The following is a 26,528-nucleotide window of genomic DNA, read 5'->3' on the forward strand; positions in this document are numbered from 1 at the left end:
CCACACTTGAGCAAAAAGCTCATATGCTCATGTTGAGCTTGTTTTAAGTATAGCCAAATCTGCTTGAGGGGGGTTCATACTTTCCTGAGTTTATAATATAGCCAATACAACTACTCCTGAGTCAGGATTAAATAGGCAGTTTTTACCCTGGTCTCAGTACTGACATTATTGGATCACTCGCAACCCTAAAGTGCACAGACATAACAGTTTTCGGAAATTTATTATGTTCTTAATCATGTTATGGATAGTTTGCACTTTATGCACAGAAAGCAGTGTTGTATTCTGAAAATTTGATCTGGTTAACCACAACAATTCTTAAATATTGTATACGAGGTGTGGCTAGAAAAAAAAGTGGATTAATGTCGCTGTCGACAAATGGCAAGCGCGTCAAGGATAAGCGGTGCATGGGTGTACAACGTGATATCTTACCTACCGGGTGTGTGATTGCCCAGGGTGCGCGGTGCTCAGTTCTTCTGTAGTTTGTGGATGAAGTGAACCGTACATCTGTGCTCCGTCGGAAAAGGAATTAAGTGTGAAAGTGGAACAGCATATCAATCTGAAGTTTCTTATCAAACTCGGAAAATCCGCCACAGAAACTTATGGTTTGTTGAAGGAAGTGTACGGAGATGTGTGTTTATCATGCACTCAAGTATTTAAGTGGCTTCAAAGGTTTAAAGAGGGACGAGAAGTGATTGCGAACGACAAACGTCCTGGACCTTCTTGCACGTCAAAAACGGAATCAAACATTGCAAGTGTCGGTGAATTGATTCGAATTGTGTACCTGAAGGTCAAACTGTCAACCAACAATATTTCATTACGATGCTGACGACCCTTCGTGGACGAGTAAGAAGACGACGACGTGATTTGTGAAAAAGCAAGTCATGGATTCTTCATCAGGACAATGTTTCTGCCCACACGGCATTATCAGTCAAGGCTTTATTGGCCAAGTATGGGATCCCAGTGTTAGAACATCCACCCTATTCACTGGATCTTGCTCGGTGCGACTTTTTTTTATTCCCAAAGGTCAAAACAGCACTGAAAGGAACCAGATTTAAGACCGTAAAATGTGTGAAAACAAAAGTGACGGAGGTCATGAACATGGTTTCGGAAAATGATTTCCAGCACTGACTCCAGCAATGGAAGATTCGTATGGAGCAGTGTATCGATAGTGCAGGGGAGTACTTTGAATGGGATAATGTTCATATTGTACACTTCGCAACATCTTATTTGAACGCCCTGAAAGAATTCTAAGTCCCGAAATCTTAAACTTAGCAACATTGCACTTCGGCTCTAGGTGAGAGTAGCCAACTTTGAGTAGGTCCTTCCACTAGACAAAAAATGCTGCGGTGAGAGGTTTTCAATTTAACACTTTCCATGAAGTTAGAAACTATAAACCGCTATTATAATACACAATCAAACAGAAATAAGATATTGGAAAAAAGAACCTTGAAGGATATTTACGATTCTGCGTGCTCGACTTGAAATTTGGGGGGTTTGAAACACTGAATAGAGTTTTTCTCCACCTGGAGGAAATTGCCATCAAGTTTGTCCAGAAAGAAGCAAATTTGTGAGTAGTTTATGCGACATTTTATTTACAATACCTTGCATAATATCGAACAGTTCTCAAAAACATATATTTTACACGACTTGTCGAGAAAATGTGCTTGAAACACAGGAAGGTGGGAGTCTTCATAAACGTCAACATGTTTTTAAGGGTGCAACGTCATTCAGTTAAAGTAGTGTAGTTGGTTAGGCGCTGCTATCCTTATTTTTCGTCAAGCGTGAAAGGTCGCAGGTTCAAATCCCACCCTCTCCTCTTTCTTTTTTTGTTTGCTGAACAGAATATTTAAAAAATGAATCTGATGCACACTTGAGGGATCCCTTCTGCGCATATTTTCCCTTAGAAGTTGGAGATTTCCAGGATTTAAAGTTAAAACTTTTCTTTTTAGTTATTGTTCATATGTTGTGTTAACACACACATCATGATTAATTCACAAATCACATATATGTATTCAGGATGCAAAATGTAATGTTATTTAAGTTATGTATTGTTTGTTCTTCACTGACACCTAAAATATTGATTATTTGATTTCGATATACTAAAAAAAGACATACAGTTATGTTGAATAGTGATGTAGTGCATTACTATAACGAAGGGGAGCGTTTAATGAGTTCAAATTGCTAAGATTGGTAATTTTATGTCCATTCCTTCGTAAGGACTGTTGCCAATCCCCTCACCACCATCTTACCATGCGTCTATAACGAATAGTAAATCGCTAATTAACATAAGTAAATTGTTATTGCGACGAAGGCCGATTCGATAAGAAACTACTAATAAGTATTTATATAGTGAGTGACAAACAAAAAAAATTCAAAACCTCATAATGATCGTTAATTCCTAACTGCTTTGTATCTAAAATGTTTGCCTTCTTTGAACAGAAAGTTCGAGTATCAGATATAACAAACTTTCCGCACTAACTTTGCAATATTCGAAACCACCATTACAGATTTAGCTCTATGTAACTTGATTCTGCGCATTCCACGTCGCATGTGACTTCCTCCTAACATCGAAATAACTTTTTCTTACTATTTCCTTTCCTCTCGTGAAATACAGAGACCAATGTTAACTTCTTAGCACTGTGGATAAACTTTACACCCAACGATATACTCCTGAAAAAAATCCTGCCTGGGTGGAGAATCGAACCTACGACCTCCCTCGTAAGAATCAAGCACGCTACCTCTTCTCCAGGTAGCTCATGTTAAAATTTGCTACCAGTTTGAAGAAACCAATTCACACATAATGTCATATCTATAATTTCCTCATGGCAATTTTCATGAGGAAACGAATTCAGATAAAATCGAGAAACGCTGAAAGGTAAAAATGATGAACATGTCTATTGGCATTTTGTCATATTTTGTAAATTGTGTAAAAATTCCGTGTTTTGAACAAGCAATCTTTTAGTTACGAAGTATTTTGTTGTTTGTTTAAAGTAGGAACAGGAGAGCGAAGAGGAGTCATTTGAACCAGACCCCGTTTGACAAGAAACTTCAGCTTTTTTCCAAAGACTGTATGAAAAGAGAGAGGAACGTATGAAATATAAAATATGCGTGAAATTAAAACAATGGAAACCTTGAAAGATAATACTAACGAACTTCAAACTATGAAAAACATATTTTCGTGGTGGAAAACTCCAAGTCATTATCGAAATATGAACTTGATGTTATTCTTTATTATGAAGTGGAGATATGGGACGATACGATCCCTCAGCAAGAAAATTTTAAGTAAGCTACCTCCAACTTTTTCAATGGTCATAATTACTAATTAGGGTCCGAAAGTAGATGAAAAATCAACTTTTCTTCTGACCCTTAAAAACAATGCTAAACCTGATATCACGTCCGTTTCCCTTCAGTTAGAGCCAGAAAACACTTTCTATTTTACATTTTTTTCATTTTTCGGCCTTTTTTTGGCTTTTAGTTTATTTGTCAGTACTTTTAACAGTTTTTGTTTCATTATTACTTATTTTTTAGGTTTATTTTTCTCCTCCCCTGTTGTTTCGTGCATTTTAAATGCATTTACTAGTAAAACTTACATATTTAGATTTCTTGACATGGTCCTTTTAGCAAATTCACCATGAATCGAAAATACGGTCAATAGAAAAGCATAATATTATTCTTAACTGAAATGTTTGGCAATGGATTAAAATACCTTGTGTGAATATCTACTTTGAGGTTCTTTTTCTGGACACTATTATTGCTTTAATCTGTAGTTTTAAAGTAAAATTAGTCACAATATTAAATGCAATTACACTCTGGTATACGCGAAGCAGAACTGTATTTTCGGATGCCGGCGGACTACAGTATCATAGAAGGCCCACTCTGAAAGGAGATGAATTGGTTGATTTCGTGTTTTAAGTCAACTTTATGCATAGTAAGGCTAATCGGGACTGGACCTACAGTTTAAAGTGGAATCCGAACCGAGTGCATAAAATAACGTGAACCGTGTGGTGTAGGGGGATCGTTTGCTTATGGAATGGAAGGTCATGGGTTCAAACCTACTTCTTTGCGAAATCTTTTTCGGGAAGTAAACGGCTTTAGACGAGAATGCTTATCTACGTTTCTTGGATATTTCCGTTGATATTTATGCGATTTATGTCCAGCATTTCCGGATGCAGAAAGTTGACATGTAAGTTCTTAATATGTGTTAATTTATAACAGCTGAATGAATGGAAAAGTATTTCCGAAAACCCTGCCAATCACTGAAGGATTAAAAACATTAGTAGAAGCATTACTTGAGGCATGCACAGTGGCGACGATTATGGAGTGTGGAGGGGCAGATGACCCAGCACTATGCTAAACATTATCTACCAAGGGAAAGAAACTGTCCTTGCCCTCCGCCCTCCTCCTCACCTTGGCCCATCAGTTTTGAAACCCAATCGCCGCCACTGAACATGCATCGCATAAATATTTACAGTAATATCATATAATATTATATTACGTTATTAGAACACTTCGTACTCGGTAAATAAAAAGGAAAAAAATAATAAGGAAAGGGTGGGATTTGAACCTACGATGTTTCGATCTTGACGAAAACAGTAAAAAAATGAAAGTGCTGTCATCTAACCAACTACTCCAGGAGATTGCTAACAGAAACCTTAGTAAAACACGTTAATCTCAGTTGAAGCAACATTGTGCCGGAGTTTCGAACCATTTTTCGCCAAGAACCAAGGAAAGGACACACTTTGCAGAATTGTTTGGTGTTGTGCAAGGTATCTTTACTATACATTTCGCATAAAATCATCATCAATTTGCCTTCTTGCATTCAAATGTGACCGCAATTCTTTCCAGGTGGATGAGAACCTGTTCAGTGTTTCACAATGCACATACATTTTCCTATTTTCAAATTCGGAACGAAGAATCTTTAAATATTTTCAACATTCGTATTTCTACTTAACATTTTTTTGTCTACTCATATATTTTATTACTGCTTTAGGGCATCTTTACTTTATGGAATGTGAAAGAATGAAAAAAAATCACAAGAGCGTTTTCATTCAGGAAGAAGAAATGTTGCAAAGTTGGCTACTCTTAGTTGGCTCTGAAGCGCTATGCTGCCAAATTTACGAATTCCGGACTTTGAAATTTTTCAGGGCGGTCAAATAAGATGTTGCGAAGTGTACAAAATAACCAATAAAAGATTTTGTAGCAACAGTCCAGTTTTTTCTAGCCACACCTCGTATATATTTACTATATATTGATTAGATGAAATAGAAATAAAGCACCAATGCAGGTAAGAAAGTAAAACAAAATCAGAAGACTGACAACTCAAATTTTTCGGCAATTTCTATATACAGGAATAAAGTTTGTTTACCTGTGGTAAAATAGATAATTGGGAGAAAAATTCATTGACAGAAAGGCTAATTGAGACTATACCTACAGTTTAAAGTGGGATCTGCACCACTATATGCCTACATCAGATATCAAACCCAGGACCCTCTGATTACAAATCAATAACGGTACAACTGCACCATTGAGGAGGCTAATGATCTTATGAAAATGTTGTGTGAGATACGGATATTTTTCATGTAGTGGAAATTTCGGGAGTCTGTTTTGCTACCAAATCATAGGTACAAAATTTAATTATAATTTTAAAAATATATCTGTATGTACAAGTTCAGTTTCAATCACATTTTAGCATTGTGTTTGTTTCAAATTTATTTTCAGAATTCTTCGATTGGATCACCAGTGTTCCAGGTTGTAGCCACAGATGCAGATGATCCAAACACTCCAAATGGGAGAATAATATACAAGTTCTTAGATGATGGAAAATTTGGAATAAACTCTGTTGCATTTACAATCAGTAAGTAATATATATTTTTTTATACTTGCAAGTTACATTTGCTATAATGAAACAAATATGAGTGGAGTAATAAATAATTACAAAATGAAGTAATATAACATATTGTGGTTGGGTGCGTATTACTCACTTATAATATAAACAATACTAAAAATAGTATAAAATTATTTTAAAAAACTACTTACGTAAGTGTTGAAGAACGACGTTTCATGGTACAACTGCCCCCTTCATCAGGTTCACAATTCTTTCTAAGCACTGAACCATAATTCTGCGTTGTAAAGTGTAATATGAGGATTAGGTAGAGGGTTGGGTTAGAAACACTTAAACACTGTCCCTGATATTTTTCAATTTAAAAAAAACCCTCACTATTTAAAGGACCCATTAAAGCCGAAAACATCTGTATCCATTAACATCTTTAAATATGGAGAAATTAGTACTCACTCTATCTGCGAAACTGTTTTTATCCCACTGCGTCTCTTTTCCCAATTATAAAATTAACATCTTTGATTTAAAAAAAAAATAGTTCATGTTCCAGTTGTCAAATTACCACTACATCTTTGTTTAAAATGATTGATTGATTTGGTTTATTTTACTTTGCTTTTCAGCCACTTTTGGCTAATTGCAAAGCTGAGGATGAGTGATGATATGATGAAATTGATGAAGGGACACTCACAAAGAAAACCCATGGCCAGGCTGGGATTCGAACCTGGGACCCCTGGTGTGGTAGCATTCTTTGTTAACCACTCCGTTACGGAAGTTGGCTCCTTTCATGATTAAAAATGTAATAAAAAGCAAGTGATTAATGTATACATTTTTACTGTATGAACAGTTCATGTATTGTGATTAAATAGGTTAATTTATATTTGAAATTTACAGAATTCTTTCTATGCACTAAATATTTCCAAAGTAGTTATATTAAACACTATTATTTTATTTTTATTCTTCTACAAATTAACAATTTGGTGCATTTTCTTTAAACTGTTATAAACAGAAAATTTAAAAGAAATTTAGTATACTGAAATTACTTTTTATGTTAGTTTTCAAATAATGTGATTTACGTATATTTTTGGGACATTATTTCATGAAAATTTTCATTATGTGACAAATGTAATATATGCATGTATTTATTTATTTTTTAGAATTGAATAGTTGGTGGTGTAGTAAATTTTTTTTACAATTCTTAGCAACACCAAAATATGCAGTACCATCCAATATATCAGTTTATCAATAAAGTTTTCAATATAATTTTATCAACCTTGATATTTCCAATAATAGCTGTACAGTGCTGACATTTTGTTATTATTTGCATTACCACTATTCTGATATCAACAACAATTTCCATATTTGTCCATTCCTAATTTAAATAAATAGAAGTACAGAAGATGGAATGTATAAATTAATTCCATTGTTTTGCTTTATTCTAGATTCTGATTCTGGCTTGATAACAACAAAGAAGCTTCTGGACAGGGAGAATAAGGAGAATTACACGTTGATCATTGTGGCTCAAGACTTAGGCAATCCTCCCCAGCAATCCTCAAGAGTGTTACAAGTGAACGTGAGGGACATAGATGACCACAAACCAATGTTCAAGAGGAGGCTGGTAAGTGAAGTTGCTGTATGTTTCCAGCAAATTGTGAAGGGCAGGTTGGGAACAGGATGTATGTCAGAGTAGCATCTATTATACCCATAAGGGTCTCCCTGATTGCGCAGTGGTAACGTCGTCGCCTTGTAATCAAGGGGTCCCAGGTTCGATACCCAGTGGAGGCACATAGTGGTTCGGATCCCACTTTAAACTGTAGGTCCAGTCCCAATTAGCCTTTAGGTGCATAAAGTGGACTTAAAACACCAAATCAATCAATATTATACCTGTAAGTGGCAGATGAAAAATACTTATTTTTCAGTAAGAATTAATTTGATTATCATGTTCCCTTGATCATCAGAGTGGAAGGATTTGCTTTGATTTGGCTGTGCTACAAGAATGACAGTGTCCATACCAATGCTCTGGACTCTTAACACTATAAGGGCGGAGGATCGTACACCCCTAGAACAGTGAAAAGGGGTCATTTTGACCCCTCATACGGAATACATTAAAAAATTCCAAATTATTTTGAAATTGAAACTATCTTTTATTTTACATTATTTTCTGTGTTTTATGTATTAAATTCAGTGTTTAGGTGGTTTGTGATACATTTTAATTACAAATTAAAATCACCAACAACAACACTCCAAATATGCAACATTTCACCAAGAGAAACTCCTACTTGACGCGACATGTTCGGAGAAGTCCTTCCCTGTCTAAGAACATTACCTAAATGACACATGCATGTAAACTGTGACAAGTGAGAACATGCTCAAGACAGGATGATACAAAAACTGCAGCACGTATAAATGAAACTTTACAGGGGTCAAATTGACCCATCCATTGTTCTAGGGGTATTACGTGGAATTTCACAGAAATAATATAAACTTGGTAGATTTAAATATACTATCTTAAAAAGGACAAATAATTATGAAAAGTCACAAAATTTCTAGGAAAAAATAAGAAAAATGTGGAAAGTTATTAAAGAGGGGTCATTTGACCCCTCTCATCGTTCTAGTGTTAAAGTATCAGGTATGTGTCCATATCAAGGATTTAGCCATAACCATCGTAGTGTTGAAAATAAAGGGGGATACGCCCACTATGTGACCACTCTGTAAAATACTCTCTAATTCCAATTGTTACAAAAAATCATTTTCAATTTCCCACAGTTTTGCAGTTTTGTTGAAAAAGCTTTGTATTCCTATTTTCATGTTACTTAACTGCCTCTTCAGGCTAATTGAGACAATGAAGATGAGTGATGAGTATATGAAACTGATGAAGAAAGACCAAAAAGATAGCTGTATTTATTAACATATAACCATGTAGGATTTTCAGCGAAAAATGCAGGCTTGTCCAGGACTCTGGCATACCGTGTCATTGCTCTAACCACTGAGCTACCGAGCCGGCCTGGCTTAGCCTGATTTTTCACTGCCGCTGTTATACCTGTGTGGAATCGTCTCTGTCAGTGCTACTGCAATGGGATCTGTTGCCCTTGAAACATTACTGACGTCAGCGTTGCCTGGTTCCTCCCAGCATCTACAGTGTTTCAAAGGCAACAGATCCCATTTCGGTAGCACTAGCAGAGACGATGCCATGTAGGTAAAACAGCAGCAGCGAACAATCAGGCAGCTCAGTGGTTAGAGCAATGGCACAGTATGTCAGAGACCCAGGTTCGAGTCCTGGTCAAGCCTGCATTTTTCGCTGAAAATTCTACGTAGTACATCTCTGGTGCATGTCTAATTTAAAGAATACATAACCATGTTTTTACAAGCCCTAAATTTTTCTAATTTTATTTGCAGCATGATGAGCCAATTCTAATGAAGATTGCTGAAGAAATTGCAATTGGTGCTGAAGTTGGAACGGTATCTGCAATTGATGAAGATATCGGAGAGAATGGGCTTGTGGATTACCTCATTACATGTAAGTATGCTTTTCTATGCTATAAGTACAGACCCTATATTAGGTATTTTATAAGATAATAGACGTAGAACATTTATATATTTTAAGATGTGCTTTAATTATTAGTGCAGAATATTACTGGCCACTGCCATAATAGAACCTCTGGCCTGATGCTGCATGTTCAAGTCACTTGAAAGCATGTTGTGTGCATATTTTCCAAGAGTGCAGATATTGTGGTTGATTGATTGATTTGGTATATTTTACTTCACTTTTCCGACACTTTTGGCTAATTGTGGCTATGAGGATCAGCGATGACATGATGAAACTGATAGAGGGCTACTCGCAAAAAAAAAAAAAAAAAAAAAAAACATGCCAATGTCCCGCACCGTGCATCAAGCTTTGGGCTCAGGCTACGGGACTCCTAGGAAAAGAAGTGTAACAACTTTTCCTGAGATTTCGGACTGTGTATGAGACTGGTGGCCACCCACCATCATGAGGAAATTGGGGAGCTACGAACGAGTAGCGTAACCCGTTCATAGAGAACCTACAATGACGCCTGGGGGTTCCTCATGCTGACCACACGTTACTCCGTAACTGGTTGAATGGTCTTCCAGCTCGGCAGGTGGGAATGAGGCCGGCAGTCGGTACTTTGGCCGTGACTCTCAAGGGCTGTTGCACCATGCGTTATTATTTTCCGGGTCAGGATATGAACTGGGGCCCCTGACACCATTGCACACTGTACTAACCACTCTGCCACGGAGGTCAGGAAATATTGTGGTACTACAGTAGAACTTTTGTTTCAAATTACTTGCGTTGACAACAAATTTCAACGTAATTATCACATTTGGGAAAATATTACTTTTGAAGACCCAGGATTCTTCAGGAAGTATTGACTACATTAAGTAGTTGACTTTTGATCTCTACTACAAAGGTTCCAGGGCAATCTTTGAGAGTGCCCCTTCATTGATTTCATCTAATCATCACACATCCTCACGATTAGTCAAAAGCGGCAGATAAAAAAATTCACAAAATATCAAAAATACTAGGGCTGAGCCGCAGGGTGCGAAATCATTGAAAACTGGTGGGGGGAGAAAGTTCTTAATTTTCAAACCATCCTCCCCCCACAAACTAAACATATGTGTAAATTATACGATATACATATATTATATTATTACATAACATATATGTTATTTAAAGTAAAAATAAATTACTCAATTAAGTATATATTATTATTATAATTAATTATATAAAGGAAATTAATTTGTTACTATTATACATAGGTTATCAGATATTATAAAGCAGCTAACTAATTCCTTTACTAACCGGTTAAAGATGTTAATAAATTATGAAATAGTTGAAGTGGTTTGATTATGTGTAAGTTTTGTTCAGTTTGTGCTTTATGTTAATAAAAATCCATTAGATTTCATAGTTATTATTGTCTTGCATTCTTGTTTTACTTTTATTGTGCGTAAATTCAATACTCACAACTACACTAATTTGTGTTTTCGATATTATTCTTAGAAAAGCATATTTGAAATTGAAAGTAATTGCTTATCTTTTGTTTGTTATAACAAAAAAACTCTCCCACCTGGATTTTTTTTAGTGGGGAGAATTTTTGAGGCCAAGATTGTTGGTGGGGGGAAATCCACCCGTCCCCCCAGGATTTTGCACCATGAGCCGATGTATCAGTATTGGCCAATACCAGTGCTATCAGTATCGGAAAGTATCAGCTGGAATTTATTTACCGATACCAGCCAATACTTTTCAGGCATTTTAGTCTTTCACGGGGTAAGCAAGAATGCCTTGCAACACTTTCGCAGAGTCTAATTATCCTGAAAAGTATGCAAAATTCGATTTTTTAAATATTTTGCACCAGTTTTGCGTGAAAAGATGGATTTTGTGATCACATAACATGTATTTATAATTATGATGTAATTCTTGAATATTCTAAAGCAAAATTCTTGATAAAGTGATGCATATAATTCGTGTAGATTGCTTACACACTAATATTTATCAATATTTTGAACAGTTTTAAATTGTTACAACTTTCAAGTATTGGTATCTGTAATTATCGGCATTGGTATTGATTCAAAGTGGTATCAGATCAGCCCTAAAAATACCAAATACAAATTCTCAGGTAGTTTCACGTGAAGTGGAAATATCAAAAATAGAGCTGAGCCAATACCACTTTCAACTGATACCCATACTTATGCTGATATTCTTAAAAATTCTTAAAAATCGAGGAAAATTTTACAACATTTTGCTTTGTTAGCACTATCAAAATTGAATGTATAATGTGGGAAAATGTAAAATTTGGGAACTCAAAATCGAGGTTCCACTGTATACACTTATTTCAAATTTTGCCCCCTAGTTTGCAGAGCTAACAAGTTTTAAAATGGGAAGAAAATTCCGGAAGACTTGCATCCAGTGTATTTTATATTATTTGATGTTTATGTGAATTTTAATATTAATTATTAATTGTAATATTGTGTGTCATTTCACTAGTCATGAGCACATCGTGCTGCAACATCAAGGGTTCCGGGTTTGAATCCCGCTTGGGCTTGGTTGTTTGTGAATGTCCATTCATTAATTTCATCATGAATTTCATCCCCATCTTTGCAAATTAGCCAAGAGGCACAAAACGCGAAGTAAAATAAACTAAATCAATCAATCAATCAATTCGCTAGTCATAAATCTCATCACTGTAGTAACCAGAGAAAAGAAATACTACACCATGTTAATGAAATTAAAGGGTTGTGCTTCATGAAAATTTCCATTTAAAGTCTTGCATATATCTGTTTTTAATTTGTGTTATTACAGGGTCATTCCATGTGAAATTAACAAGGTCCTTAACCTTAGATTTTTTGATTCATTTTAAACTTGGTACACTGGAACCCTAGAGTTAGGTTAGGTTAGGTTAGGGTAGATAACATATTTTGATAGGCAAATTCCTAGTATTCAAAAGTAAAAGTCTAACACAAATGAAATACAATATTGTTTGAATTAATGTACATGAATCTGATGTTTAAATTCCCCATTATTAGAAATACAGGGTGTTTCAAAAGTCCAGTCCATTGCCAACTCCGTTATTAGTGCACATAGTGAAAAATGTAAAGACGGGAAAGTTGTTGGAAATAGGTGAGTTTCAATTTATAGTGCTTGAATTTTCAATGTATCGTGTACCTTCAGGTTGTACACTGGTACGAGCCTCATTGCTAGCCATATGTTTGGCCCAGAATAGTGCCTAGTATCGCAATACTAGGTAGTAGAGTGTAAATTAAGAATCGATGACGATAATTACAGGGAAAATAAACAAGTCTTAAAAACCCAGACCAGCACAAATGAGAACCAGGCTGCAATACAGAAGCACACTGTACCACTGTGCGTGTCACACATTCACATTTTTATATTTGTTTATTTTGCTTCTAAATATCATCAATTCTTACTGTACTGTGTGGTATTGCAATGCTATACAATATTCCGGTCCAAGCATGTGGCATTTTTGGCTACAAATGAGGTTCGTACCAGTGTACAGCCTGAACGGTACACGATACATTGAAAATTCAAGCACTTTAAATTGAAACTTATCTATTTCCAACAACTTTCCCCTCTTTGCATTTTTCTCTATGTGCACTAATAAGAGAGTTGGCTATGGGACCGGACTTTGAAATCACCCGGAATTTCTAATAACTGGGAATTTAAACATCAGATTCATGTACGTTAATTCAAACAATATTGTATTTCATTTCTGTCAGACTTTTACTTTTGAATAATAGGAATTTGTCTATCAAAACATGGCATCGTGCATTACCTAACCTACTCTAACCTATCCTAATAGTGTATGTATAACACATTATTTTTTGAAAAAACTCACTTATATAGATATCCTGATATATTGCAATTTTAATTTATCAAGATGTTGGAAAAAATGGTCAAAATCGCACAGTTTGCAACACTGTACATAAGATATAGATCTGTAACTTGGCATATTTTCATAGCTCCAGTATGCCAAATTTCAAATGAATCAAAATATTTGAGATTGAAAAATGCCTCTTCATTGTTGATTTCACATGGAATGACCCTATAAGAAAGTTGTGGCTCACTTTTCAATTAATACAAGGGCGATGCACACTAAAATAAGTTTTCAATAATTACAATATTAAGATCATATAAATGCTTTCATGATCAAAGATAAAACAACTTATATACACAAGCTATTCTTTACAATGCTTAAGAACTTGATGTCTATATGCGTAACACCACATTCAACACCTTTGCACTATGGCCAGCTTTGTTACTTTGCTAATAACCTATCACATAATATTTGGCACCACCCGATCATCACACTGAATAAAGAATACTGACATCACTCAGTGACAGCTGAAGGTCCTGGTCACCTTTTGCTGTTTTGAAGGTGGTTAGGAGCATCTGCAAAGATATATTTCAGTCTGTACGCTTCAGCAACAAGCAGACTTATTTCACTGTCACTCCAATGTTGTGTGGGTAAGTTTTGAAGCATTAACATCAGACCCTGAAAGTCCTTTTCGTGAAGTAGTTCACTACGCCAATGTAAAAGAAATGCTGCACAAACATATAGATGAAACTCTACAAACTTATCAGATTCTGCCAAGTAAGTGTCCCAGAGTCGAATGGTGCAGTGCAGCGGCAGCTCTCTCATCAAAAGATTGTTCATCCAACGAAATGAAAATTGCAGGTAATCAACTTCATGCTTCTGAAGATGATGATGAAGCTCCACGTCTATTCTTTGAATAAGCTCCTTTAACTGGTTTACCTTCTGCTGGATGCCTGGCTGAGCGAATGTGTAGTTATCTTGAATTCCATCCAAAAACTTTGACAAGCACCAGAAGGAATCTGCTTCAATAACATCTCGTTGCTCTGTACGCAAATTGGAAACATCCCAGGTTTCAACATCTGCACCTTCTGGTAAAACTTCTTGCAGAAACACTACATAGAAAGGTGTTACCAAGTCATTTATCCCCTGAACGTAACCTGATGCTGGATGTCTTATCGCCCAAATTAATAATATTCTCTCAAACATTTCCTGCACGGTTTTCTGTTGAAATAAGGCTATTAGGGGACTCATTCTGGGAATATCTATATGTATCTGTCTATATGTATCTTGATGTGTCTCATCCAATTGAGTATCATAATACTGTTTCACAAAATTCCAATAGTCAACTCGTTTTCGTTCGAGAGAATTCTCTCTTCGATCAATGTTTGCCGGTAGATAACCGGAAAGAAGTCGCCATGTAGTAGCCCGAACCTGGATCGGAATACCTGACCAACTCAGTTGTTGTAGTTCCTCAAGGTGCAGGCGAGATTTGCTAACCAATGTTTGAAATTTTTCCAACCTTGCACTTTTACGATCTATGGCTTCCCGAGATGAACAAAGTATTGATTTTCCTAAGCTCCCCACCAGTTGAGGTCTTCCAGGAAAATGCTTACAAGATGGTGGAGAGCTAGAGACCTGAATGTTTCTTTTATGTTGAGGAGATGAAGTGATATCTTCCTGTGATGCCAAGCGTAACATGGCTTCAGTCTTTCTCTCTTCTGAGATAGCACAATCAACATGTTCTGATGTAGTTTCTGCTGGTGTGGTTGTTCGATGACTATTTATAACACTCAATGCAGCAGAATGAGCTACTTTTTTAGATATCTTCACATCTGAAAATGTGCAGAATTCATCATCATCTATTTCCCAAGCATCACGCACACTTTCCTGGAAATCTTGGAATGATGTTGAAGGTGAATTTTTCTGGCGACTCTTAGTTATTTCCTTCTTTGGGCTTGGTCTTCCAGGAACGGTCTTAGAATTCTTCTTCCAAAAGGAGGCTATAGCTCCATGGTCTATTATACTTACACCATGATTATACATAGTAAGTTGAAATCCCAGTCCTACTTCATAATCATTAGTCCTACCACAGTACGACACAATATTAACACATTGTTTCTTATGGTGAGAGTTCACACGCTTCTTGTTCATCCACAGAGAAACTTCCATGATAAACTACATCTAGTGTTGAACAGATTCAAAAATAGTTGATTGTTCATTTCTGTAACATACATTGTATCTCATAGTTGCCAGATCTTATGTTGTATTGTATCTTCTGTCACTAATTGTTTACTTGCTAATTGTTTATTTACAGATGGTAATGAGGATGGCTTCTTTGAGATAAGCAGGACACCTGAGAACAAAGGTAAAATCACTGTTGCCAAGCGAGTGGACAGGGAAATTTCTGCTGAACATCTGCTAACAGTGAAATGCTTCAAAGCCTCAGAAAGGCCTCCAAGTCTGAGAAGACCATACAGACGACAGGTAACATATCTTGGCTAGGAAAATAGTAGTAATTTGCAAATAACAAAATTGACAATAATGTTATATTCTTTTGATACAAAGACTTTTGTGCCTACATTTTTGTTTATTTAATTTTGAAAGTGTAACCGAGTTTCATATATTCTCCAGGATTAGAACTAATATTGAACTAATACGAATACCAGTATTATTACCTACTCCAACTGATACACACACCATACTCCAGGCGTAACTTTGTAGGGGCAAGGGTGGCACTTGCCCACCAAATTTTCACATCGATTAAAATTTACAAGCTAGGCACGTTGCTAACCTCTTGGTATGTGAGGAGCAAAGTAAGGAAGAGTAATATTTGTGATTTTGCAAATGTAACAGTTATTTTGCAAATAATATTTGTATGGGATGGAAAACTTTTTTTAGTATGCTCTACTCAAAATTAAGCCTTAAGTTCGATTCTGCCCCTCGCCCCCAAAATAGGCCATAAGTTACACCTATGCCAATACTTGAAAACAAACAGGTTAAATAAATTCACAATATATATGGGTAACAGTATGGTATAGTGAAAACACATTTCACTCGTTTAGTTCCTAATTATTTACATTTGTACTTTCCTGTTATGCATAGCGGAACATTTTTGAACGTGGGATTTTGCTTTTTTCACTGAACAGGGGGTTACATAATCGAATGCACGGAACATTTGATTCACGTAGTCGATGGTAATGGTGGCAAGGGCTATCGTGCATCGGAGATATATTTATGTCGAAAAATACATGATTTACCGGCTGAATAAGTTGAACGAAGGGAGAAAACACTTCCATGAGCTTCCAAAAGTCTACAGAAACTCAGTTCCATAAGTAGTTTCTCCTGTAAATTTGAAGAAATGTGTTTTCACTATACCATACTGTTACCTATATATGTAAGGTAAGTACTTATTACACCTATAATTTTTCAATCTAATAAGAGTTCTACATGCAAATGCAGTAGAGTCTCAGGTAACATTATCGTATGAGGGAAACGGATTCCTTCAAATTTACTGGAGAAAGTACTTACGGAAATCATTTTCTTTAGCATTGTGGAAGTTCCTGAATGTAGATTTGATCCATTTTAATGTGAATGCATGTTGTTTTCTGCGAAAATCTCTGTCCGACACGCTGTTTCTGCTCCCGCCATTTGCTTTCTGCACGAGAGTGCAATGTTCCGTGTGCTAAGATGATGCAACCCCGTAGCCAGTGTTTCAGCCTCGCCGTGTTTTCACTAGAACATGAAGTGTCGAGTATTTTTAATTTTTTTTTAACTTTGCTTGCCTAACCTAACTTAATCTAACCTAACCTTACGGAAAATGGTTTTTGAGGCTAACATGAATGGTTTTTGGGGCTAACGTGTATGGTTTTTGGGGCTAACGTGAATGGTTTTTAGGGCTAACGTGATTGGTTTTTGGGGCTAACGTCAATGGTTTGCGACGTATTAGCATAATTTCAAATCTGGGCACGAAAGTAGATATTTTCCGGTGAACGAGGTTGCAACACTGCATAAATCGACAAAACACTCTCAGAACGCCCCCTAAACCAGTAAGCTATCACTGCCATAATGTGTTACAGATTTGAAACAACAAGTAACAGTAAGTACTCGTAAATCTAAGAAATAGACATTGATATGCATTATTTCACTTTAGGAAATGTTCCACATTCGAAAATAACACGTTAGCAATGTAAAGAAGTCCGAAATATATGATTCGTAGGTGTTTCCCCTCATACGATAATAGTACTGAGTCTCGATACTTCAAGGTGGATAGGACCGAGTCTACCTCAAATAACAACAAACTCTGACCATACAGAATAACTTCAGGAAAACCAGAAGAGGTGAAAGAATGAAACTGTATAACAAAAAACTACAGTATGTGAAAAATGGGATGTATGGTATTATTATGAATATTGTACTTACATTGCTCCGTACAGTAGTAGTAACAATGATGTTAGGACAGAAGGAGTTGAACAATATTGAACTCATACTTTATAGAAATGGTCAAGTGTCTTAGTAGTGAAAATGAAATGTAATATTTTTATAATTTTTCTCATTACAGGATCCCTCAGAAGTACAAGTAAGGATCCTTGTACAAGATATTGACGATAACAATCCCGAGTTTCTACAGAACAATATAACTTTGGGTAAGTATTATTCTTTACATAATTTTACTCACACTTTGCTAGTCTCAAAGTCATAAGTATGAGGCAAGAGTGCTAGGATATAATTTCAATGACATGTTGAAATACTGGCAGCAACAGTCATAATATGTGTGAAAGACTGAAGAGTTCATATGCAGCTAAGCCCGACCCTGTGGCCGAGTGGTTAGCACATCGTGCTGCGATGCCAAGGGTCCCGGGTTCGAATCCCGGTCGGGCTTGGTTGTTTGTGAATGTCCATTCATCAATTTCATCATTTCATCAATCATCCCCATCTTCGCAAATTAGCCAAGAGGCACAAAACGCGAAGTAAAATAAACTATATCAATCAATTAATCAATCATATGCAGCTAATTGCTTAGTACTCTCAGTTTTCTTGTAAACAGTCTCTGGTTCGATTCCTGATAGGAGCTTCAAAATTTCAGTGTTCATCCTGCATCATAAGGACAATCATGGAAAGCTAGATAACTGAGGTGGGAGTTGGACATTTTGGTGCTAGGACATTTTGGTGCCAGATAATATTGGTGCCACACACTCAGGCACCAGGAGATTTTGGTGCAAGCAACATATAACTTTGTGTACAGAAATAAATTAATGTTCATTTGAATTAATTCCTCTTTTTTGTGTTCCTTACATACAAGCTATGGTAACAGTATGATATAGTGAAAACACATTTCACTCGTTTATTTCAGAATTATTTACATTTATACTTACCTTTTATGCATAGCGGAACATTTTTCAACTTGGGATTATGTTTTTTTCACTGAAAAAAGCGTAATATTTCACATTACAAGTATTTATTGTTTGTTGCTAATTCACTTTCGTTACACACAATATGGCGGGCAAATCTTGACTCACGTTGTCTATCGTCAGCTGATATGCAGTGTCGTCAGCTGATATACAGTGTTTCCAAACTTATGAACCGAAAAATGCCGCACAAACTATTCACAAAAGGTTTTTAAGCAAAAATTGATCCACAAACCATTCACAGAAGGTTAGGTTAGGTTCAGTTAGGTTAGGCAAACATAGAAAATTAAACTGAAAAAAAAACACACATTGTTTCACTTTCACTTTCACCTTCACACGTCATCTTGTAAAACTACCGCATGGTTGCTACACTAACAGGGGGTTACATAATCGAACGCACAGAACATTTGAGTCACATAGTCGATGGTAATGGTGGCATGAGCTATCGTGCAACGGAGATACGTGAATGTCGAAAATTACATTATTTACTGGGCGAATAAGTTGCACGAATGGAAAAATTACTATTCCAAGCTTCCAAAAGTCCACAGGAACTCAATTCCGTAAGTAGTTTCCCGTCTTTTCTCCTGTAAATATGAGGAAATGTGTTTTCACTATATCATACTGTTACCCAAGCAATGTTTCATGGAAAAGTTATGGGTAACACTCGTAAGTAGCGAACGATGATTGTCCTATCACATGCAGCCACAAGTGTTTCAAGTCGAACACAACAGTCCTTGTACTTCTTTCTTCGTCACTCAGTGTTTCTGTTGATTAGCTGTCCATATCGAGTTTTGTTGAGTACTACTTCTCGACGCGGGACTTCTGGTAACCACCAATTAGTGGGATGGTCAGTGGAAACATGCAACTGGAACCCTCCACATTTCCACTTAGGACAGCTTCATAGTGATTCCAAAGTCCGACGGAGGACTTTGGCTGATGCCTTCCACCTCTTTGTTGCTGACGTCCTATGTAGTCGTCTTCGAAGTAACCCAGAACTGGTTGAATTTTGTAAGTGATGAGGAAGAAACTCGCATTCAGTATTTATAGTCACTGGAAAGTAAAAGTCCAAAGTTCAAGTCAGAGGTGAAAGGGTGTGTAAAGAGAAAGGCACCAAATGTTAAGCACCAAAATGCCCAGGCACCAAATTGTGTGGCACCAAAATTACCTAGTACCAAAATGTTCTAGACCTTACTGAGGTAATAGGACTAGATGCATTGGCCATGTCCTAGTGAAAAGCCACTTGTCAAAGCACAGATCTCAGAATGCTGTTGAACTATGCAGTCTAGATTTTAGGGTCGAGCCAATACTAACTTCAACTGTCGCCGATTCCCACTGATAACGATGCTTGAAAATTGTAACAATTAAAAGTTGTTTGAAATATTGATTAATATTATTGAGTATTCCACACAAATTATAATCACCAATTTACCAGAGTTTTGTGTCAAAAGATCCGAAAATTACATCAGGGTATGAAAATACACAGTATGTCATCACCAAATAAAGTTTTTGCACAAGATTGCTGACAAATTAATGGAAACTTCCAATTTTGCATAACTTCCACAATAATTAGACTGCAAACGTGTCACATGACTCTTTTGTGGACTCCACAAATGATTGAAATGCCAGAAATGTATTGGCAGGCATCAGTAAATAAAATTGAACTGACACTTTCAGATACCACTACCACTGATATCAGCCGATACTGATACTTCAGCTGATATCAGTAATCAAAAGTGGTTGGCTGAATATTGGGCCACCCACCATACTAAGAGTGTTGGCCAAATGTAAGAACATACCATTGGGCAACTGTGATTTTGGCCATCATTCCAACGTATGGCCGGCCAACAGTCTGTATATAGCATTGTTTATTTTATAAATAATGACGCACTTTCACATGGATACCTGTAAGAATGTTCTTGTTTTGTTACAGCTAAACAGACAAGCCATAAAGCAATTTCCAATACAGAAATATCTCTCATCCATGGTGATTGACAAACGACATCAAGTTACAAATGGCTTCTACTTTCATTAACAAAATATTACAGAAGGTTGTTCGCTTTATATCCGACCATTTTTGACGGGTACTCATCTTAAGAGATACCTCGCCAACACCACCGATCATGTTCTATTGGACCCCCAGCATTGTGGACTATTGCACAGCATTGCAGTTTACATTACAGCAAGCTCCGGCGCAGGGCAGGCATGGGAATTCTGTCCCACTCCTCCCTGCAAGCTTTCCATGGACTATCCAGGGTGCGCGGGTGGTGATGTTGAAGACGTCGTTTCAACAGTCCAAATGCGGAAAAATCCATTGGACTGGCATCTTGGCTTTTCACAGGAATGTCTTCAAACGGGATGACACGAATTCCTAATTTCTCTGCCATTTCCTGATAAAAACGTAGTGATGTTCTGGCGGTATGACTCGAAGCCTTGTCCATATGGATCATCACCTGGTTTGCGTCCATTCCATACAATTTTGGGATGTCTCTCCGATAGATAGGTGTCAGAATGGAGTCTTGGAAGTATCTGGCATTCACCTTCACGTTTTTGTCCACCTTGCGTATCATCAACTTACCCTCATATCCGAATCACGTCACAACCATAAAGCCACGAGGGAAACTTTCCCTGCACTGACGAACAAAGTTGCTGCTGCACCCCTTGCCGTCAATGTCACGGTGTGTGACACTTCGCTTGCAGCCCTTCTCCTGGTGGTTTTTGTGGGTGAATGTTTCGCAAGGAGAGCCTTTTGTGTGTAACTGGCCACAATAGCTTTCGCAGTAGTCACCCCGAGTGTTTCACAATGCGTACGTATGAAAACTTAGCATGGAAAAGGGCCTCCCAATACCGGTTGATTTTCGATGCAATTTGATAACATTCACTACCAACACTCACACACCTACAAGGTCAGACACAACACTGCTCCCGCCAGCAGACCCATAGTTCCAGCATGATACGCCAGGTGGCAGCACCGAATCGACAATGGTCGGATATAAAGCGAACAACCTCTGTATATTTTGAGTATGTGCTATGATTGAAATGTTCGGAAAGAAACACTGCCACACAGCACTGTCCCATCTATAGAACTTACATCATACTCTTGAAAGTTGTCCTAACAAGAGAAAGTAGTTTTTAAAACTGATTTTGATTCACTTCTCCATGGTTAAGCAAGCATTGGAAACAACTGTTGGTGCAACATAAGCCCAATTTCAATTTTCTAACCAATGTAAACCCAACATTTCTCATGTAAAATCTCTAGTTGGCCCAACGGTTCTGGTTACTTGTGAAATGAAGGTCACTTAATGTAATGTTTATGACAAAAACTTATCGTAACTTGCAAAATTTTTTTCTTAAGAAGATCTTGCACCAAATTTACAAGTAACTGTGACACATGCCACTTGGGAACAGGGGCGTTGCCACTGGGTGGGCAAGGGTGGCCTCTAGCCCACCTTAAAATAGTCCCAGCCACCTGTTTGCCCACCCAAATATATTGAATACATGATGTATAAAGCTAGTAAATAATTATAGTATAAAGCACCCAAAACGGCCTTAACAATTGACTAACATAACTCAGTTTCACCTCAAATGTGAAGAACATTTCTAGATTCTCCATTACGTTGGTTTCCTTTCATTAACGTGCGAAAAATGATAAAATTAAACTTTTAACACATGTAAGAACAATAAGTAAGCCTACAAAAATAGGAAAAATTTATTGAATAAATTTGTTCAAAATGGTTATTTCAAAATTCTTTATAGTATTCCTGTAACTGTGACTAAATGAGTTTTGGTAAATTAAATCTTTTTTTTTTAAAAAAAATATCAGTTGATATTAATAATATATAATTTTTCCATTATTATGTTTACAAGCTTCGTTTGTCTTGTAAAAGTATAGAGAAACTTTTCTTTAATCGATAAAAGCTTATTTCACTTTATTTTTATAATATTTTTTTTTTTTTACAAAACACAGGAAATTTATATGCCGAATATTTAACACTAATAAAAATGGCATACAAAATATTTGTAATAATTGCATTATAAGTATGAATTTGAGCCATGAACAAGAATTCTCCAGTACAGCACAATCTTCATGAACGTCGCTCCACCTTTGAAAAATTCCCAGCGCTGACCCTCTCCATGACCACCGAACCAGAGCCCACCTAAAGATATTTTATTCACCCTTGATCCCACCCCAAGAAAAATTTCTGGCGACGTCACTGCTTGGGAATGAAACAATCAGCGGCAATGTTTTACACCATAGCAGCATGATATACTGCACAAGCCTACATTTGATTGGTGAAATCCTCATGACACGCAACCTGTGTTGTTTGCAACTTTCGTCTGAAACCTCCCTTAATTGAAGTAGGCAAAAATTATAACAAAACATATAAATGACCACGTGGGCCTTTACAAGAGTTCATGTGAGGGTTTGAACTTGGGTCTATGGGCTACCACTTGCTGGAAGATGGGGAGGGGGGTGTTTTCTCGTTCAAACTTCTCTTTTCTTAGAATATCTCAGTAGAGGACATGCAAAGTAACTACTCAAATAATGAAGCTACTCCCCTCCCCCAAACTTTGGCAACCTTAAAATAACATGATGACTTTCTCCATAGCAAAATATTTTCACCACTCCCCTGAGTGACGAATAGCACTTTTAACTGACACATATTTCAGAGAATTAATTATTTGTAGAAAAAATAATAAAGAATGAAAGAAAAACAGCCAAATAATCTTTGATGTGTCATATCAAGTAGAATTATATAAAACTAACAATGTCCCTATTAATAATAAAAATAATAATAATTATTATTATTTGTTGTTAGTAGTTTATAATATTAATGAGTAGAAAAGAAAATGAATCACAAACAGAAATGTCGAGGGGGATATGCATGCTGTGTATGGCATTGTAATTAAATTATTTTTTTTACTTATTTTCCAGGCGTTCGTTTAAATGTTCCGGTCAACACTGCCCTGGTGACTTTACATGCTATTGATGCTGATGCAGATGCTAGCCTGATGAAATATGAGATTGTTGAAGCATCGTTCTTCCCTTTGAACAGAGGAGAGCGCAAATCTGGAACCAAAGTGTTCCAGGTGGACCAACATAGTGGAGAGATTCGAACATCGGACAGTCTTGCTGGCTTCATAGATGGATACTTTCTACTCGAGGTTAAAGCTTTTAACACGGACGCCGAAAATAAATCTGCACATGCCCATGTAAAGGTGAGGAAAATGACTTTATTTTGTGCATGCACCAAATGATATATTTAGTTTTGAAATTCATGATAGGAATGATCACATACAAATAATAGTTTATCTCCACTTTATATAAGAGATTTTTTTAGGTATTTGTTGTATGAATATCTGGATAATTCAAATATCTATAATCCAAATATGGTATCAGAAACATTCAGATACATATTGGTTTTATATAAATATCCATATAGCTGAAAATTTGTAGCAACTTTAAGTAGTGATGGTTCCAAGTTTGAGTACTGGCCAGATCATGTGTATTCTTTTGTGATTGTCCTTCCATCTTCATTGCCACTATTAGTCTACAGAAACAACAAAAAAAGTGAAGTACAATAAGGAAAACATATTTATTGGCCATTGGGGATCTATTAAATGAGAGCTTTAAGGTTGGCTATATCTTTGGCTGATGCCAGTGTAGCTTTTTTAGAATTTTCCTCTCCTTTCGGAAAACCACTATGATATCCCAAAATCGTAAAATATACATATGCTTAGAATTGCTTCCAGGTCATTCACGTGATTTGCTTTCACTGTTACCTACATATTCTCAATAGTTTTGTGACTACATAAGTCTGTTAATAGGAACACATATTTATGGTGCAAAAATATCAAGATTTCAGTACAATATCTAGGCACATTTTAAGATTAAACGTTGTGTATATAAAATGTTTAAATTGTAAATAAAAACCTAAAATTGATGTAAAAATTATGCTTAATACACAAAATAAACATTTCCCACCTAATAGTACATTTTATGTAGTTATGAGAGTTAAGTTTTGCCTGTGTAAAGGAGTCCATTTTTTTACTTTTCAAATATTTATAGCATAATTAATCAATTTTCCATGTTTTGCATAACTCACAAGATTGGGTTCCAAAACTAGGGGGGCAAGGTGCCAAAACTTGGGGGGGGGGGGCAAAGACAGTTTACTTTCTCTTGTAGCTAAGGTTTAGCATAGGGGGCAAAAGTGACAAAAAGTGGGGGGGGGGGCAATTGCCCTAATCGCCGCCACTGCTCGCAAGATAATTCAGACTTCAGGAAGTCCCACGCCAGTAAATAAATTATAAATTTTTGTTATTCAGCAGCTCATTTCTCATCATTTGATGACGACACTTGCTAAGAAAATGTACCTCACAACTTTGAAAAACATGAGAAATGAACATTGCAGTGCGTTGTTTCATATTTCCTGTTTCCTTAAAAAATGAAATATGCATGCCTCTATCTATTAAACTATTGATAATATCTTTGCAACAGCGAAATCAAACAACATGAAGATTCGCTTGAAGTCTTGTAATTTTTCAGATTTTGGAATATCATACTGGTTTTCCAAAAGGGGAAGAAAATTTGAAACCATTTGGCATCGACAAAGGTCCAGCCGAGCCTTAACAAGCGACAACAGCAAAGAATTTTTTTCATCTTATACTCTTCCCTAGGAACTGGATCTGCCACTGATCAATACTGTATTTGTCTTTGTAGGTTTTTGTGCTCAGAGACAGAGATCTCCTGAAGTTTGTTTTCAACAAACCTCCAACGGAAGTGAGGAAAATTCTGAAGAACTTTCAGCAGGAGGTGGAAAAAGCTCTACTTCTGCCGGTGTCTGTAAACATATATGATACCCAGTTTTATGCAAAACATGACGGAAGTCTTGACTTCAGCAGTACAAGGTAATTCAAGTGTTAAGTACAGCAAGGTAAAAAGTTCCCTATGCATATTGCACCATGCCATGAAGGCACATTTAGGGGACAGGCCTCCCCGATGGTGCAGTGGTAGCATTGTCGCCTTGTAATCAAGGGGTCCTGGGTTCAATACCTGGTGGAGGCACATAGAGGTTCGGATCCTACTTTAAACCGTAGGTCCAGTCCCGATTAGCCTTACTGTGCATAAAGTGGACTTGAAACACCAAATCAACCAACCAACAGTTAGGGGATGTGGGGGTCACACATATTCTCGATCTTGAAGGTGACATGATCAGCACCATGCTCCAGCCACCTTTACCCCGAAGGTACCCATTGATTTGAGGCTGGGTGAGCCCCAGAGCAACTTTATATGGGGACAAGGCTGTAAAAATTCAGGCCTTAGATCACCCACTTTGGGAATCGAACCTGGGTCTCCCCCATGACAGTAAAACACCCTATCGACTACACCACCGTGGCTCCTACAAGTACAGTAGTGCATTTAATTTACTAGAAGAGGCCACTTAATTACACACTTCTGATAGAACAGCATTTAGTAATTCTCCTTAACTGTGTGCATTTTTTGATAATTCACTCCTAGGTTCTTTACAAATAAATTGAATATTATTACAAATCCCCCCCGATACCAATATTAATGCCTGCAAATTGTACTAATTAAAAGTTGTTCAAAATATAGTTTATAATTAGTGTGTATGTTTTCCACTTCAATTACATGGGTGGTGTAAGGGACTCTTTCTGAAGTCACTCAAATGTCAACCTCCCTTACACGTAGTACCCTGGACTGCATTTTACAGACTTGAGAGGTTGGGGTGTCTGGACTTGCAGCCAGTATGTGGAATGCTGTCCATCTGCATTTCTGATTGTTCCTTTATCTATTACATATTATCATAATATGATCATCATCTTTGCAATTAGCCAAAAGTGGCAGAAATGCAAAGTAGAATAAATCAAATCATTCATTGATTCCAGTGCATCAATTTATCAGGAGTTTTGCTTCAAGATATT

General features: G+C 36.7%; 1 protein-coding gene and 1 pseudogene across 1 annotated transcript in view; one reads left to right on the forward strand and one right to left on the reverse strand.

Moving 5' to 3' along the window:
- Cad74A (cadherin 74A) overlaps positions 1 to 26,528 on the forward strand; it is a 111,730-nt gene that overhangs the window by 72,548 nt on the left and 12,654 nt on the right. The window contains exons 14-20 of the mRNA XM_083134428.1: positions 5,719 to 5,854; positions 7,276 to 7,451; positions 9,230 to 9,350; positions 15,497 to 15,666; positions 17,741 to 17,825; positions 23,521 to 23,804; positions 25,306 to 25,493. Of these exons, the coding sequence (XP_082990554.1) occupies positions 5,719 to 5,854; positions 7,276 to 7,451; positions 9,230 to 9,350; positions 15,497 to 15,666; positions 17,741 to 17,825; positions 23,521 to 23,804; positions 25,306 to 25,493 (1,160 nt within the window). The remainder of the gene's footprint in view (positions 1 to 5,718; positions 5,855 to 7,275; positions 7,452 to 9,229; positions 9,351 to 15,496; positions 15,667 to 17,740; positions 17,826 to 23,520; positions 23,805 to 25,305; positions 25,494 to 26,528) is intronic.
- Positions 13,605 to 15,521, reverse strand: LOC145997410 (TBC1 domain family member 22B pseudogene; annotated as a pseudogene).

This window comes from Lepisma saccharinum, chromosome 13 (genome assembly GCF_977018435.1).
Source record: "Lepisma saccharinum chromosome 13, izLepSacc3.1, whole genome shotgun sequence".
Lineage (NCBI taxonomy): Eukaryota > Metazoa > Arthropoda > Insecta > Zygentoma > Lepismatidae > Lepisma > Lepisma saccharinum.